At 49.9% G+C, this 17967-nt stretch overlaps 1 protein-coding gene and 1 long non-coding RNA gene across 5 annotated transcripts; one reads left to right on the forward strand and one right to left on the reverse strand.

Moving 5' to 3' along the window:
• The first annotated feature begins 4970 nt into the window (after positions 1-4970).
• Positions 4971-13366, forward strand: NKX1-1 (NK1 homeobox 1). 4 transcript variants are annotated; one of them, XM_083835203.1, is made up of 4 exons: positions 4971-6958; positions 7431-8527; positions 8759-9187; positions 12417-13366. In XM_083835203.1, the coding sequence occupies exons 3-4, from the start codon at positions 8836-8838 to the stop codon at positions 13238-13240; spliced, it is 1176 nt and encodes a 391-aa protein (XP_083691329.1). In that variant the 5' UTR covers positions 4971-6958; positions 7431-8527; positions 8759-8835; the 3' UTR covers positions 13241-13366. The 4 variants fall into 4 exon arrangements, 3 of the variants coding, with proteins under 3 accessions (XP_083691329.1, XP_083691330.1, XP_083691328.1); XM_083835204.1 differs by having other exon boundaries at positions 7431-7529; XR_014584033.1 differs by lacking the exon at positions 8759-9187 and having other exon boundaries at positions 7431-7529; positions 12417-12550.
• Positions 9711-12994, reverse strand: LOC310899149. The gene is made up of 3 exons (XR_014584034.1): positions 12860-12994; positions 11516-11846; positions 9711-11209 (listed from the first exon to the last, which is right to left on the reverse strand). It is a non-coding gene; the product is annotated as an uncharacterized lncRNA (long non-coding RNA).
• Positions 13367-17967: the final 4601 nt, after the last annotated feature.

A 17967-nucleotide genomic window follows, 5' to 3' on the forward strand; every position in this document is an offset into this window, starting at 1 on the left:
TTTAATGTCCTGAGTATTGATACTTGGCTGCTAAAGAAAATAAATATTATCCTTTTAACTACTCTTTTTATATATATTAGGGACAAAGCAATGTTCTTTGCTGCTTTGGACTGCAAGATCTGTCACTTTTATGCCTTTATCTGCAAATGCTCTCCCCAGCTCTCCCTAATCTTCACAAACTGATGTCCCAATGATATCAAAAAGTGTGCACTTCCAAACACAACAGTATTATGAGACAGTGACTTACCATACAATATTATATTTTCCTTCACATTTAAGCTTCCCAACGGATGGAGTTCAAACCGGCTCTTTCTGTAGGATTGGCTCTGCAGTCACCTTGTGTCACGTACCTCCCCAGATTTCCCTGCAAATACCCATCAGCCTACATTGCTTGGGTCTGTTGCGACAAGCAAACAATCTGCGTGATGAATATTCTGATCGTTAAGTTAAATACTTCTGAAATTATAAATCAACCTAATTCGGAATTGAAGGTGCAAGGCCTGCCTGAGGATCCAAATTTTCATGTCAAAATCAGCTAAAATGGGAGTCCCAACAGCTTATAACTTGGATCTATATCCAAGCTTATATCTTGGATTCCTAATGCCTAAATTAAGAAACATTTACCTCTAGCACCAAAGCATGTGGCATTTCTGTTGCTTCTTGACTGGTGTAGTTTTTCATATCCATTGTAAGTGCACAGAAAATGGTTACAAAAACTAGTTTGATAGCAGAGTATATCTACTTTGTTTGATATGAACCAGAGGACATCCCTTCAATCTGCGTTCAGGCAGCCGAAAAAATTGCCTCGCCTCCTCCCCAGTCTGGAACTGAATAGTGAATTACCACACCTCAGCTGAGGCCATAGTAATAAGAAGTAACTGCATGCTAAGCATGCCTTAAAATACTCCGACCTCGTTACAGAATCACATTGAGCAGTGTCTTCACTATGCCTGCTTGAGTATACAGGAAGTTTCGCAGTACTGACAAGCCTGGGATTTCAACAAGGTTTTGCGATAAAGCATCAGGCAATTTTGCATTAGATTCCCTCCTGGTGTAAATCACCTGATGGAGCTGGTCTAATTTGCACCAGTTTGTAGAGCTGACCCTTTGACTTAACTCTCTAGATTAGATCTAAAAGGATAATCTTTTTATTCTCAGTGCATCTCATATCTCTATCACCTTCATTTCTAAATGCCTAAATAAAAAAATCATGATAGAGGGGGATTGTGCAGCCATCTGAGATTGTCTTTGACAAGTCTGATTCATAACTATATATGCAGCCTGTGTGCCTCCACTGTCCCCTCTAAATCCAATTCATCACAAATAGCATTGCGGGGATTTCAGTGAAGTTCTGTGGTGGAGACAGACATTTGGGATGTAGCTGAAGTTGGTCAGGTTCAAAGAACGGGGATGTGACTATGGGATGTGACTATAGGAACAGCTTGGCACTGTTTTCTGTAGCTCACCATATCAGAAACAGGTAGCCCAGAGCAGCCTGTCAATATGGGCAGATCAGGGATGTGGCAGCATTCTTTGAATTCACCAGGTTTGTTCTACTGAACAATTAAGCTAACAAGGGTGGAGTTTTGGCTTCTTGCTTTGCTCCTGAACTGAAAAACTTGGAGTCTTGGTTCTACCTGTCTCCTCCTGCCCCACAAACACACACACAGGTGCACTTCCCCAGCTGTGCCAGCATCTGAAAATCACACAGCCCTCGACAAGTGCTGGCAATATTTTAGCTAATCCATCACAGCTAATAAGCCCTAGACATATTGTTAGCCTTTTTTTTAAATATGAAGAGTAAACCATTTCAATTTCCTATTAATTTACTCCTTTGCATACAAAAAAAAACAAGAAAAGAAACAACCTTTTCCTCCCTCCTTGGCTAGTGGGAGAGGAAATTTCATTTGTTGAGAGTGTTGTTCCTGCCTGAGAAGGTGCTGTGAGCAGTGCCCCCAAGAGCTGTATTTCCCATGCCCATCCGGCAACTTCTCAGGTTTGCCTTCAATCAGCACCTCGTTGCCTTACAGCTGGCCTCAGTTAGGCACTGGCTGGGCAAAGGAAGGAAATAGTAGTGATGGATGCAAAGGAGATGTAGGGTAGGGTAACATCAGCTTGTTTCTGGCATCTTCTGCCTTGGGCTTCCATTAACAATGGAGAATAGTTAGGGAAGGACTGAATCCTACCGAACTATAACAAACAGTTTCCCAGAAGGATCTCTGTCATTGCAAGCATTTTTTTTAATACTTCTGTGGTTTCCAGATCCAAACAAAGACTGTCTTATAAGTACAGAGCTGGGAAAAGTATGACCAGGAGAGGTCTATTGAAAAGGATGAAATTAAGACGTTACTGGGGAAAAGAAAGGATTAATACCCTGGCTAATCTAAGCATAACTAGAAAATGTGTTTTTCATCATTCTGTATGAGAGGATGTTGTTCAACACACCCTCCTGTAACTAATAAGGGTAGAACTAATATGATAAATAATACACCCCTGGAAAAAGGATTATTGTAGCAGTAGAAGGAGCGATTTTTATAATCGATGTAAAATAGGTAAAGCCTTGAGTGTCACACCTAGAATATTGGTTAGTAACGCTGAGCAAGAAGAGAGCTTATAATTCACAGGGTCTGGCTTGAAGTTCATTTGCAGAGAAGGGAATAAAACCATTTTATGTGCCTGATAGATGCAATATACATGAATGCTTTAAGATAGATAAATAGATGTATTTACATATGTGCATTACTATGTGGTTAGTATTTATACTTTCACAAGTGTATTTGTGTACATTCCTTATAAAAATAGGTAGGTACCTATAGCAAGAAGTATCCATATATATATAATGTGTTTGTAGACATCGATATATACACTCACACGCATGTGCCAGTAGTGCATGGATGCAGGTATATGTCTTAAATGACTGGACAACCGGGGCACCGCAAGTGTTGTTCAGATGCCACAGCCAACATCAGAAGCTGTACCTGCAAAGAGAGGTTTAGCAGCAGTTGTAGGGACGGCTGAACTCCCCGAATACCTGAAGAGTGCCCACATCCCCATAATAAAAGAAAGCTGAGTTGCTGTGGGGTTTATTTGTTTGGGTTCATTTTGCTTCTCTGGGCTTTTGTTTTCTGTTTTTGCACGAATTCCTTAATACAGGTCAAATCTTTTTTTTTTTTTTCTTCATTCTCTCACTTCCCAGACACCACGCCACCTTAGTGAGAGCCAGGCCTGTGTGGCCAGCGATGAGTACTAGCATAAAGAAGCTGGGGGAGATGCTCTCAGGGGCAGCCCCTGTGCCTGGGCGCTGAGGAGAACAGAGGTGCATGCACTGAGCCTGCACCAGCCCTTCCTTCTCCTTCCCTCTCGCTCTATCTGAAGTCTGTTGTATATTTGTTCCTTCACGGCTCCTCGTCCTTAGATTAGATTTCTCCTTTCTCATTACCAACCTTAATAGACCCTTCAGACCTCATTCCAGCCCCAGATATTATCTGACCCGTATAATTAATTAATTATAGCCCAAATATTATAGATTATTAAAAATAGCATAACTAATAGTGTAATATCTCAAGCTGTCGACTTTAATAGTCAACATTGTCTTGGTCTCTCTTATCAGGCTGGGACACCCGGTGAGAATATTGATTTCTGGTAATTTTAACCATCATCTGCCATCCTGATGGGTAATTGTCAGATTTTCACCAGAGTCAGAGCTCATTTGAAATCGTTAAACCGTCGGCAAGGCTCACAGTTGATCTTAATGTTTCCTTTTTCTCCCCCTTCAATATGTTTCAGCAACAGAGAGGAAAATAAATAGAAAGAGAAAGAGAAGGAGAGAGAGAGAGAGAGAGCGCTGCCTGCGTGCCAGCCATCTGATTTCTCTCTCATTTTTTCCTCCACGCTCACGGCCCCCGTGGATGCAGCGTGTGCCCCCTCCACCACCCCTTCCACCCTCTTTGACCCTTTCGTTAGGACTGAGAATAACAGCGAGACGAAAATAAACGAGATGTTTGTCCCCGCAGCGCCCGTGTGTCCCGGGGGGGGGGGGGGGGGGCTTTGCAATCGGGACGGCCCCACTGCAGCTGCAGTCCCCAGCCCGGGGAGGGGGGACAGAAATGGGGAAGCCGTCCCAGCAGGGCTGTCCCCACCCCCCGGGGATGCTTCCCACGGCTGTCCCGGCCGTGTCGGGGGCTGAGGCCGCGGGACCTGGGCTTTTGGCACCCTTGTCCCCCCGCCTCGCCTTGCCCAGCATCCCGGTGGGCGGCCGGGGATGCTGTGGGCGGCGCGCATCCAGCCTCCTGCGGGTCGCTTTTCCGCGATGTGCGTGAAAAAGCGATCTCCCGGCCGGGATAAGTGACAGCGAGGCACTTTATTAGTGTTTTATATAAACTCCCGGCTGCTGGGAGATAAGCGCCTAAACCTGGAGGGGGGTGATGGGCTGTTTAAACGGGGATACGCAGAGATGAGGCTTGAAGGGCGACGACGAGGGACCGTGGATGCTGCTGCCCCCCTCTCTGCGGGGTGATACCCTGGGGGGGGGTGACACCCGGGGACTGTCCCATCCCGTCCCATCCCGTCCCGTCCCAGCAGCACCCACCACCCACCTCCTGCCGCCCCCCGGGCTGCCCTCGGGCTGCCGGGAGCTGAAAGGGAGCAGGCGGGAGAGAAGGGAACTGTTTAATAGATCCTCCGAGGATTCCCCTAGAGCATTATTTAAACTTCTAATTATGATTCATGTGTGTGATAATATTAATTTAATAATCAAGGAGCTGTGCAGGAAGCATTAACCTCAATTAAGCTCATTACTACCCTAACCTGGAATCCCCAGGGCTTTTAAATCTTCTACTATGAGGACCTGACACTGCATTGATAGAGGGCGAGATCTGCTTCAGAATCTTTTATTTTTTTTTTTCCCCTGAAATTATTTGCCTTCGTGGGTAGAGTTAATTAATTCCCCGACTTGAGCTCCGGGGGGGGGGGTTTCCCCGGGGAGGGCTGGGCACCCCGGGGTGACTGCTGGCCCCGGGATGGGGACCAAGGCAGGATGAGACCGAGAGCCGTGTGCGGGGCAGGTCTTGTAGCCCTGGGCATAATAATAATAATAATAATAATAATAATAATAATAATAATAATAATAATAATAATAATAATAATAATGAGGCAGCAAGAACAACAATAATGGTGATGTTGATGGTGGCGATGGTGATGATTTGGAAGGAACCCGCTCAGGACGGGATGGGTTTTGGAGCCCGGCTGCGTTTGGGAACAAAAGGGGGGAGTCGAGCAGCCTGCAGGACCCGCCGGGCCCTCGGAGGCTCGGTGCAGCCACCGGAGTGACCTTCCCGGCTGCTAAATTGGTGCACGGCGGCGATAAATGCCCGTAATTACCCGGAGTGAGTTCCACGCTCCCCGGGGACGGGGAGGGAGGGATGGCGAGCAAATAAAAAGAAATCAGGAAAGAAAATAAATAAAGGAGGAAAAAAAAAAAAAAAAGGAAAAGAAAAAGGATCGCTTGCCCTGGAGTTTGCCGAAATCCGATTTGAAATTCGGTGCTAACTGATGAAGGCCGAGGAGAAAAACCGAGCTCGGCTCTGAGCCCCGGCATCCCGGAGCGCCCTGAGCCGGAGGCCTCGGCTCTGGAGGCTGCCAGGGGCTGGGGAGCAGCGGGGAGAGCCGGGGCTGCCCGGTCCCGGCAGGGTGCTGGGCTCGTCTGAAGCCGGGGCCGAGGTGCTCAGCATCCTCCCTTGGGGGGCGAGGGGGGAGAGCCCTCTGCGGGTCCTCCCCGCAAAAAGCGGGCCTTGGAAGCGGCCTCTCCAGGGCGGAGGAGCTGCTCCGGCCAGCGGTGCCTCGGGGCCGTGGAAATATCACCTCCCCGCAGGTATAATTCAGCCTAAGTACAGAGATAACCATCGCTGAGGCGGGGAGGGAGGCTTGTCAAGCCGCCAGGGCGTTCCGCGACTTTCCGTGATTTATTTCGGGGAAGGGAACGGCTCCGTGGGAGCCCTGCCCCGAAGTGCACGGGGGTCCGGGGCCAAAATTTGGGGATCCCCCCACCTGGATGGCCTCCCTCCTGCCTCCAAAGGGAGGCTGTTGCTCGTCTCTCCGGCAAGAGATGGAAAGAAAGGGCTGCCTTCCCTCGGAGAGAGCCGGGACCGCTCACCCGGGCCGAGCAGGGGAGAGATATTGCATGTCACAACTCATCTAGGGCCCCGGAATCAGCGCTAACTTTCTGGTGAACAGATAACCAGAGATGGCAGATGGATGGAGATTGCACAAATGAGCCTCTAATTGACAATCAATTGTGATTAGGAGCAATAGAACATCTTTATAACACTCGATTTAAGCCGCCACCAAACAAAAGCGCCGGGCGGGCCGGGGCCCCTCATCTGTGGGGTTTGGTCCCCCAAGGGGGGCACATCGGAAAGGGGGTGCCGGGTGTGGGGTGCTCCCCGCGGCTGTGGCTTCTTCTCCCGCAAGCACCGAGGGCGATGCGGGAATTTGGGTTCATTTACCCACCCGGGATTCCGCCCCCGTGGGGATTGTCCCTGCCCGGGCCACCGGGAGGAAAGGTTTAATCGCAATTAGGATACAAATCTGCCGAGGTCTACTGACCCCAGAGATAAGAAATATCCCTACTGCTCCCCACCCTCCAAAATAATAATAATAATTAAAAAAAAAAAAAGTAGAAATGTAGGTGACTTCGGCAGCAAATCTGACCAAGACAAGCCCTTGGCATCTACCTAACCCGCCATCTCCTTTTCATAAATATCCCAGATCTGCGGGCAGAAGCACTGGAAGGAAAAATTATCCGAAACAAAAAGCCGATGGGAGAGACGGCCGGAGGAGGAGGAGGAGAGAAAGAGGAGCTGCAAACAAACCGCCAAAGGAGCCCGCAAACAAACCGGCAGACGTGTGGACACGCGGATTAAAACTTGGCTCTGGCTGGATGTTCGCGGCAGCCCCGCCGGTAAGGTCAGGAACAGGGGGAGAGGTAATTACCTACACACGATCAGAGATTATACATACCATTTCAAGCCAGGAGGTGATTTATAATTTAAAGATAAAGCATAATAAAGTCATAAAAGGGAAAGGACACTGTTGTGGTGTCTGATTAAAATCTAAGGGCTGCTGTATAATATATGAGCGGGGGCTGTTGTGGGCTCCCGCTCAGCGGGACTCCCCTGGGCCCAGCCCGCTGATGGACTAATCATGTCCAAGCCCTACCAAAATTACAAGCTGATTGTTTTACCCATTATTTCTCCCAACTTTTAATTTCTGCTTTCTAAAGGATCATTGCCCGCGGTAATTGCAAAGGACCTGTCCTTGTATGTGTCACCAGCCTCAAAGACAAAAAAAAATCTAATTTTCCTTTTATGCTTTCTGTATTTTCCTTAACACCCCCCCCCCTTTTTTTTCCTTTTTTTTTTTTTTCCTGGCAGCTAATTCACACTGAGTAGCGAGTGGAGCGCCCAAAACAAGAATGAAATTGATATGATCGAAGCACACCCGGCTACAACGCGCAGGGGAAGGAAATTAGGGTAGGAGAAGAAATTCGCCTTTTGTAATTCGCAGCTAATTCGTGTTCCCATTGCTTCATTTTCCGTAATTAAGCCCTCTTTTAATAAGAGAGGGATTTTCTTTTTGTTTTCTGGAAGTGGAAGTTAGCTCTGGCTGTGGCTTTCCTCCTGCAGGGAGGGAACACACCTTTTCTGCCGGTTACTCGGAATTTATCGATCCCCTTGCTTTGCCTTGCGCCGTTTTTAACGTATTAATTTTCTCCCCGCGGTTTCCTGACACTTACGTTTGGCGTTTAATTTTAATTAATTAGCTAAAGGAGAGAGAGAGAGAGGGGAGCGTGTGAGGGTGCGTGTCGGCCAACACAAGCCCTGCTCCAGCCACTAAACCATAATTTTCTCCTTTTGTTCTAATTTAATAAAAGCAGCAGGGAAGGGAAACAGGTGCTGGGGGCTGGCCCCTCGCCCCCCCTCCCCCCCCCCACGCACACACACAATCCCCTTTGATCACCTAACTTCCCTGCCAGGGATGGAAGCCCCCCAGGTTCTCATTTCGTCCCTATAATATCTTCGTGATATTGATCCCGCAATTATTTAAAAGAAAGCGTCATCTCCTCCCACTTCGCCAAATAAGGCTATTTAGATGCTTTCCAGATGAGTGGAGGTGTGCTGAAACAGAGCTGACAGCGAAGTATATCACGGCCAGCACCATCCTTCATTCGCTCTCTCCCTCTGCCCCCTTCCCCCCCCCCCGGCGCACACTTTCACTGTGCCTCTCTCTCCCAGCGATGAAGATTGCAGACTATTACGGGCGAGGGATTAATTTGTAGCCAATTACCAGCCGGTGCTAAATATGAATGCATAAATAAGAGCCAGCCTTGCCTCCGTGTGTGTGCGAGAGGAGGAGGAGGAGAAGGGAGGGAGAGCGGGGGGGGGGGGCCGGAGTGCCTGGGCAGCCCGGTGAGGATGATGAGAAGGAAGAAGGAGCAGCAGAGCGGAGGCTCGGAGCCCGGCATCACCTTGTGAGTCCCGGCCTCCCCGGCTGGCCTCGGAGCAGCCCCGGGGAGCTGCCGGAGCGGGGCCGGGGAGGAGTTTCCAGCTCAACTTCGCCGGAGGAAGGAGGGGGGGAGGAAAAAAAAAAATAGAGGAGGGGAAGGGGGGGGTGGGGGGCTAGAAGTTGCAACCGAGAGGGGCTCTGCAAGGAGTCATGAATGTGAGCAGAGACAAGGTGGGTGACATCTCCATCCCGGCAGCGGCAGCCGCGGCGGTGACAGCCCCCGCAGCCTCGCTTGGCATCGGCGGGGAGCCCTGCGGCTTGCCCGGGGAAGGCATGGAGAGCCACGGGGAGCAGCGGCTCTCGGCCGGCGGCGAGCTGCCCCTCTACTCCTGCCCTGGAAATAGGGACAGGCAAGGGGACGGGCAGAGCAACACCCCCGGACAAGAGGGGGCAGCGGGGGCCCTGCCCGCCGTGCACAGAACCACCTCTTTCTCCGTGCTCGACATCCTGGACCCTAACAAATTCAACAGCAAGAGGAGGCAGTGCGGGGGCTTGTACAAATCGGGGGGAGCCCAGTTCCCGCTGGGGGCGGAGGATAAGCCCGAGGACTCAGGGACGGAGCTGGCCGAGCAAAAAGCTCTCGCCGAAGATTTCGACGCGTGCAAGAAGTCCGCGGAGCTCATCAGTAAGTAGTTGGGGGCGGACCTCGAGCCCCTCGGGATGGGGGCAGCCTGGGGAAGGGGCTGGCATGCTTTTAGGGACACCTTTTCCCCCTTGGGAGCTCGGGGGGGGGACACGGTGGGGCTGTGGGAGCAGCAGGACCGGCCCCGGGAGAACCGGGCCAGGGCCCGGGGATGGGACAAGGGGCCGCATCCCACTCTTGTGGTCCCAAACTCTCCTGCACCCTGCTCCCACAACCCCCTGAACCCCTCCCGAGGCATTTATGACTTTTCTCTATGTTCTTCGCAGCCTTCAAAGCCGCTCTCCCCTTCCTCCTTCCCCCCCCCCCTCCGCGCGTTGCTCTGGGCGACAGATTCAATTTTCTCTCTCCCCTTGGCTTTTTTAGGACAAATCAGACTAATTGTGACAAAATGCTGGTTATCTCTGGAAAAACAATTAAATTCCTTCGATTACATTTAAGGTAAAATGTGCTTAGCAGCGTAAAGAGGCTGGATAATGGGGGAAATCGCCCCAGAGTGGCATGTAGGACTGCCTGGATCGATATCCTATTATCGAATTGTGCATATCTCTTTCAAGCACCTTGCAAACTCTTCCCTAACATCTAAATTATAGGGTCAAAATTCGGATAATTACTCGATTAAAACCTATTACACTTATTAGGGCTCGCTATTGATCGGGAATTGCATTCGACCCAAGCTCGAGATTGCTTTTTTCTTTCTTGGGTCCAAAATATCCCAACTTTCTCGCCTCTAAACACCGCGACTCTGGGGACAGCGGAGCCCTCCCGGGAAAAGCCAGCCCCCAGGAGAAATAGTTGGGGCTGCTCCGTGCCCTGAGAGGGAGAAGGGGATGGCGAGGGGCCGAGGATAAACTTCTCGCAAGGGGGAAAATAATATCTCTGCCTCTGGGGCGGGAGAGGGAGGACTCTGCGCTCTCCGATCCGGCCACAGCGTGACTCTTTCAATTAAAATTAAGCAGGGAAAAAGGGCTGAAATCTCCTCCAGCCCGAGCCTCGTGAAATCTAGAAGTTTTTAATTTCTAAAGCAAAAGCAGGAGCGGGGCGTTAATGGAATTCAAGAGAGATTTTTAAAAGTGGTCTCTACCTGGGGTAATTATTCGTCTAAACCCATCCGGCTTCTGTCATACTAAATAGATCTGTGCGATCGGAAAGACTGACGAGGTCAGCCTATCGCTAATCTTGCACTTTTATCTCCAGACAAGGAGAGAAATGCAACTCTATCGCTTCTCTACACCCAAATATATTTGGAGCCATCAGGAAGCAGCGCTCCGCGCACTGACAACTTTCCCAGGCGCTTCTAACCCTTCAGCCCTGACCTTTAATTTCATGTAAAGCGGCCGCAGTCCCGAAGAGATCTGGGACTGCCCGAAAATCACGAACCTTAATGCCCCCATCGTAATTAACGCAAGTTCAATCGGTGCTTTAATTTAGAAGTGTTCCGAGAAGTAGCTCCGGCCGGCAGAGAGCCAACACCCCGAAATGGGGAGGCTTTCTGGCAAAAGGAGAGCGAAATCAGAGATTGTCACAGGTCGCTCGTAAAACTAAGTGATAACAATAACAGTTAAAACTCCGTGTTTAATTAGCATTTAGCATCTTCCATATACAAAATCGCACCTTCAGCGTCAATCCCCATCGCCAAATGTATTTGTGCTGCATTTTTCTGTTTTAAGAAAATTTTAGTAAGCTCTTAAATTAAGCCACGGCTGGGATTTCCTACAGTTTATAGGGAAAAAAAAATTAAACTCAAAAAATTAAACTGTTTTAACACAACCCGCACATTCCCTGTTCGCTACGGCGCTGAGCTCATCCCGGGTCCCACAGAGTCGTCTACACGCACTTTTTGTGTATTGTTATTGCAAAAAATTGTGCACGACGATTTATACCAAGTGCTACAGGTTGGGGATACTCGTCTTCACGCGGTGTGTCAGACTGGGGAAAACCTGATCCCATTCCCGGGTCCGTGCGGCGGTGGTTGTGCGAGTTTTGTTTGCCGGTTTGAACAGAAAGCTGGAAAGGATTGGATAAACCCGCATCGTTATAAGGGATATTTTGGGGTGAAGAGGATTATAATCAACTTCTTTGTCCCTTTTTCTCCTAGCGAGCCAGCCGTATCTGCTGTTAGCCAAAATCAGTTTTTCTAACAAAACGCACTCTTTTAAAACACCCCTAATCTTAGCTAGAAGCTGTCCGGCGTTAGGATGCGGACCAAGTTTGAGGTGCAGTGGTCTGGGGAGTTTTGGGGGGGATTAAAACCAACAGAAGCGCACACGGGATGAGGGCGACAGACGAGCGAGTCTCTTGCTCCGCGCTTACCTCGGGTAACCAAAAGGAGCTTGGGGGGCTCCCGGAGCTGCGGGTGAGAGCGGAGGGAAGTTGGCGATGCCCGAGCCAGCCGGACCGAAAGGGCCGTGGTTATGGTCCCCTGCCCGAGGTGCCTCCGACCCCGGCCGGCACTTCGGGGGCAGGATGCGGCGAGCATTTATTTGCCTGCCCGTTCCCCCCGAGGTCCAGAGGAGCCGCTTTCCTCGCCGACGCTGGGTTCTTGCCGGCTTCAACACGACAGAACCGTCAGGAGCAAGTCCAACAGGCTTAAATATCGGATAATTACCTTGTTCTCCGATGAAGACCCCTTAATTGGAGCGTCCTATAAACCCAAATAAATTAAACGCCCGTTAACTAGTTTCTACATCGCGCGAAATGAGTTTAATTAAGTTTGCATCTGCTCTGCTAATCAATACGAGTATTTACTCCGCTTTAACACTTCCACCTCGCGAAGTGAGGAGAGGTCAAGCCAGGGGGAGAAAGGGTTAAAAACGCCAGAGCCCAAAAACCAGCAGCGAACCGTCGAGGCGGATATTTTTGTTACTAAAAGCGTTAAAAAAAAAAAAAAAAGTGATGTGCCACCTCCGGGGCCCGCTGCTGGGGTCCGGGGGCCTCCGGGCAGGTCGTGTGTTGTCCCCCCCCCCGGTTCTTTCTGCAGGGGGAGGTCGGACGGGGTGTGTGTGTTTTGTGGGGCCACCTTTTGGGGCCAGCTCTTGAGCTGAGGCAGCTCCGAGCCTTGTCGCCTTACCCCTGGTGCGGGGCGGCACGATGTAGGGTGAGGTGCCCAGGGGGAGCCGGGTGTCTCCTCACTCACCCCTTGCCCTGAAAACCAGCGTGTAGGGCCGGGCTGGGGGCTGCCGAGACCTAACTCCGCCTCGTCCCTTGTTTGCAGAGGAGGACGGCGAGCTCTACAAGGCCGAGGAGTGCGACCTGGACTGCAGCAGCAGCAGCCGGCCGAGCCGCAGCCCCGACAGCGAGCTGCAGGACGACGAGGAGCTGTGCGGCGAGGAGAGCAGCAGCACCAGCACCACCACCACCACCAGCACCACCACCACCACAGGCGGCAGCGGCTCGGCGGCTCCCGGCGAGGCCGACCCGGGCCACCACCACCACCACCACAACCACAACCACGCCGAGGCCACCCCGCAGCCCCCTCCTCAGCCCCAGCAGCCGCCCCCGGCAGCGCCCGGCGGGGGGCAGCAGAGCCAGCAGGCCAAGCCCAAGAGGAAGCGCACGGGCTCGGACTCCAAGTCGGGGAAGCCCCGGCGGGCTCGGACAGCTTTCACCTACGAGCAGCTGGTGGCGCTGGAGAACAAGTTCAAGTCCACGCGGTACCTGTCGGTGTGCGAGCGCCTCAACCTGGCGCTGTCCCTCAGCCTCACCGAGACGCAGGTGAAGATCTGGTTCCAGAACCGCCGCACCAAGTGGAAGAAGCAGAACCCCGGCGCCGACACCAGCGCGCCCACCGGCGGCGGCGGGGCGGGCGGCGGGGCGGGGGGCGGCGGGCTGGGGGGCGGCCTCAGCCCCCTCAGCCACTCGCCGCCCATGGGCAACCCGCTCTCCATGCACGGGCCCGGCAGCTACGCGGGGCACCCCGCCGGGGGGCTGGTGTGCGCCGCCCAGCTGCCCTTCCTGCCCAGCCCCGCCGTCCTCTCGCCCTTCGTGCTGGGCTCGCAGACTTACGGCGCCCCGGCTTTCTACACCCCGCACCTATAAGCCCGCCGCCGTCCCCACAGACCCCCCCCCTCAGGCGGCCGGGTGGGTCCGGGGGGGTTGTGTGTGGGTGAGGGGGAAGCTCCGAGGATGGGACGGAAGGGGAGAAGGGACGGAGCCGCCATGGGGTGACGGGGCTGCCGTGAGGTGACCGGCTGTGAGGGAACGGGGCCGCCGTGAGGTGACGGGACCGGCTGTGAGGGAACGGGGCCGCCGTGAGGGGACAGAGCGACCGTGAGGGGACGATCAACGGTCAGCGATCGCCAGCGGCCACCAACGGTCAGCAACGGTCGCCAACGGCCACCAACCGACGAGCCCCGGCCCCTCCGGGCAGCTTCATCGTCCACAACCGTTTCTACGACCCGTTTTTATACGCGACGTGTATACTGGGCTTCTGAGGGGAGGAAGAAAGCCTCCCTCCCCCCTGTACATAGCGGTAGATGTAAATCATCGTTACCTGTATATATATATATATATTTCCCCACCCACGATGTGCCCTGTTGCTGTGTCTTTTTGTTTTTGTCTTTTTTTTTTAATTATTTTTATTTTCCCCCGGTCTGGCCGCTCTTAAAAAAAAAAAAAAGACTTTAAAAAGCTTACGTACCCATTTGACTCTCAGGGTAAAACAGAGAACTATAGTCTTGTCCCTCGACATTGTTGAGACAACAATGCGCCGTTTCCTTGCCTGATTTCACGATTTTTTTTTTTAAATTATTATTATTTTTGCCCTCAAGCGCAGCCGCCCCCGGGGAGGGAGAGGGGGCGGCCGCCGGCCCCCTTGGTCCCCTCGGGGTGGGCTTTTTTTCCCCTCACGTCCCGCATTTCTGTATATTTCTGGTTGTTACAAAAGTTTTAACTTTATAATTAATGTATAAGGTACGGGAATAACGGTCGAAAGATGATAAAGAAAGCACTTTGTTTGCTAAAAACCACTTTAACGCAATCAATAAACTTTAAGGAAACCGCGACTCTACTCTCCGTGGTGCTGTCTCCCTGATTTTCGGGAATTTGTAGGAAAAGTTCCCTCTGGAAAACGCCTGGCACAGGGGCATCTGGAGCGAGGTATCGCATTAGGGTTTTGTTTTTCGTTTCGTTTACTCTGGAAACACGTCGTGTGTTTCTGACACACAAATAAACTTTATTCTTCTACGGCAGAGGGCATGTCCCTGCTTAGTTCCCGTGATTGCATTTTCTTAACTGTTTTTGCCGATCTTAATGCAATATTAAGGAAAAAAAATCTTTTTTTTTTTTCTTTTCTTGTAGATAAAATCCTTTGTTTCCGCAGACGGCGAGTCTGATATTTTGGATTTATGCACGTTTAACAAAGCGGTTCTTCCCTTCAGTTCCCAGCGCTTTAAAAATAAAGCAATCTTTCCACAGCACTTCCGCTGATTATTTGGGAACTGCTTTCAAAGTCTTTCACAATCCTTATTTTATTTTTTTCTTAATTGCAAAGCAAACAAAAGGCTGACCGCTTTGCCCACCAGCAGCCCCCAGCCCGGCGGACGTCCCAGCTCCCGCCGAGGAGAAGCTCCCTGTTTCCACTGTTGCTTTGTTGCTTGCCCGTTTCTTTTGTTTTTCAGCCCAGAAACGTGACGGCCGCTTTCCCGGGGTGATTTCACGAAAACAGCGTTTTCTCGAGTCATTTTAGCGGGCACGGGGACGGAGCAGCTGAACACCTCCCCGCCCGGAGGCCCCGGCAGGCTGTGGGCATCCCCGCTGCCTTCCATCTCCCCTCCTTTAGGGCCGTGCAAATGCCAGATGGCTCCCAGCAGACTCATTTGCCTTTGCTTTAACAGATCTGAAGTGAATTTTCAAGGGAGAACGCTGCGAGTGCTGCTTGGAGCACGGCTCTCCGTGGCTTTTACCTGTAGGGAAAACCAGCTGAACGGGGAAATGGATGCTTAGTAGGCTCTTCTGTGCTGTAAAACCATCCTGGTGCTGCCCAGGTTTGAGCAAACACTACGAGCATTTGTGCTCTTAGTTCAGATGGGGCATGACCCAGCTTCATATCAAAGCCTGTCTACACACAGCGAACTCCCAGCAGAAAATATTCCAGCTCCAACAGGGGGATGCTCGGAGAGTTGGAGCAGGTGATTTTCCTGCTCGAGTCAGTTAGCGTCCTGCCAGTGAAACCTGTTTGTGTGAGTGTTATTGCTCACAGCTGTTGAATGAAGAAGATAGCCTGAGATTCCCAGTCATTAAACTCGATTTAACAAGACTTCTGATATTTTATAGCAGTGCTGAAAGCAAACTCACAGATATCTTTCTCAGCGTAGTTTAGGAAGTTATTGATAATTCTTGCTTGAATGTCTCATGCAGCTGATCCTCTGCTTGCAGAAGTCAATAGGAGAACTGCAGAGCCTCGGCTGCAGCACGTCTTCCCCAGCACTCGGACTGCAGCAGTGCTGAGCACACCGTGGGCTCGGTCTCAAGTCACAGGATGTTGCCCACATGCGGAGGGCATTTAGTGTGAGTATGAGCAGCACCAAAGAGCGAGCTCTCAGATGCTGCTCCCTGGACCACTGCCCTCTAACCAGGCTGCATGTTTGGCAGTGAGACATCTGATGGTATCAGCTGATGGTATCGGCTGTTGTTCAGAAACATCCCTGGTCTGAACGTGCAGCAACCAGTGCACTAAAGCTCGATGCTCCCACCTGTCTGAATGTCCTAACTCCATCACCCTATGTCCCTGCCTCTGGCTCTCCAAGAGAATGGAACAAGCTGTGGGCTTGATGCAGCAATATGAGGTTATCACACCACAGCGATCCCACTAAATAGTCATAAAAAGACCCAAAACATGCTAACGCCTAGCAAAGCCCAAAAGCAGATTCCCATACAGTGATGCACCTTCTGCTCAGCATGCCATAGTTTGTGCTTTACCCCGCACGGAGGTTTTTGCAGAGACTCAGCTTGGTTTTCAGTGAGCAATAGAGATCCTGGTACAGCATGAGTATAATCTACGGACTGAAAGCAAGATGATTATTTCTCTGTGGCACAAGCAGAAGGTGGTTGCTCTGGTTCATTCTGTGAGTTATATTTTTTTTTTAAATGACTTTATTATTCATTCATAAAACTTAGAGGCTTCACAGGGTATATGACAAAGCATTTGCCAGAGGACAAACTCTCTTCTCAGTTACACCAGGTAACACATTCAGAGTCTGATTCAATGTTTTCAGCTGAAGCCTTTGGCATCTACCAAAGAAGATTTGGGATCATCAGCATATTTTTGAGCTAATTCCCACAAAGTCAATGTTAAATCCAAGGATGCAAGCCTGTATAGTGAGAAATGTTTCTGACACTAATTGAATCTTACCATTGTTCACTGTGTTTATGATAGAATTAGATTGAAAAAGAAGGAAAATGTGTCCATTTTACTTTGTTCTGAATATTTTAACTTATACTGAACAACAAATTTCAGTAGTTTATGCTTACTGAATAAATGGAGCAAAACTTCTTACTCTTAAAGGAACACATAAATGCAGGCAGGTATGTTCCAAATGTTTGGGAGATATTTGAAAATACTTTGAAATATTTTCTCTCATTGCTTACACAGCACAGTCAATTAAATTACACAAAATCATTGGAAACCAGTGCTCTGTAATTCTGCCCCCCAAAAAATTTCTTGGTGTTATTGTAGGTTGGGCAGATCTTCAGGTGGTTTTAGTAAGTTATGGTTTTAGGTGAATTCTTGGTGGTTTTTTTGTTTGTTTGTTTGTTTCTGTTTTCACAAGTATCACAGACTTTTTGTTTTGGGCTGAATTCACAGTCATGTTTCACATTTCTATTCTTATATTACATAAGCAAAATGTTAAAAAATAAAGTTTTGTCTTTAAGAACCTAAATCATTTCCTGAAAATACACTGTGTCTGCCCTGTTGGCAAATATACTTATCTATTAACAGGTGTTACAGGTATAAAATAATTCTGCTCAAACATAGACGTATTTAATTTAAATAGTCATAGGAATGTCATTTTACAATGTCTGGACAGTTCTGGTCTTGAGGTTGTGCTTCACACAGTAAGCAAGAAAGTGTGGTTGTCATAGAGAGTCACATAAGAACAAGTAAAAGAAGATTTATTTTTTTATCATATTGTGATAAAAAAAGATGTGACACACTTTGGGATTTAAACCAAGGCACAGACCAGAGTGGACACTGAAGATGAAGGGGACAGGTAAGTAAACGAATGGGATTGTAATCAGTTTGTCTCACAAAGTGGGTTTATATAAAGTACATTCTTCTCTATCTGGTGCACTTCTGTAAGTTTTTGTTTGTTTGTTTCTGACCATCCTGTTTTGCAACACACGGTCACACTACATAGACATCTCAGGGGGACAGAATGACAGCTGTCACGGTGCAAATAACCCTGGCGGGAAGAGCTCTTTCTACTTGTCCAATACCGTCTGGCAGAGATGTGGATTGATCATACAGAACAAGCTTCACAGCTATGCAGGAGGATATCAGAGCATCAGAAATCTAGAGCTGCTAAGTCTGCAGTGCCCATTCAGGAGAAATCCTACGGGTGCTGGAAATACTATGGATGCGCCCTATTCCAACAGAGAAACACCAGGGACACGGAGGGCAACTCATGATCAGGACCCAAAAGTCTGCATGCCAGGTTCAGGCAATGCGACAAATAACTGCAAATCCAATATATGATTTACTAATTTAATCTCAGTATATGACAGATCCTTAGCTAGTTAAAACCATCACTCCAGCCAAAGTGCTA

Source organism: Anser anser, assembly GCF_964211835.1.
Source record: "Anser anser genome assembly, chromosome: 4".
NCBI lineage: Eukaryota > Metazoa > Chordata > Aves > Anseriformes > Anatidae > Anser > Anser anser.

Excerpts from the sequence above, each read along its gene's own strand:
- NKX1-1 (XM_083835202.1), top strand. The coding sequence starts at position 8,713 with ATGAATGTGAGCAGAGACAAGGTGGGTGACATCTCCATCCCGGCAGCG. Across the intron at positions 9,188-12,416 it reads GAAGTCCGCGGAGCTCATCA|AGGAGGACGGCGAGCTCTAC; the intron begins GTAAGTAGTTGG and ends CCTTGTTTGCAG.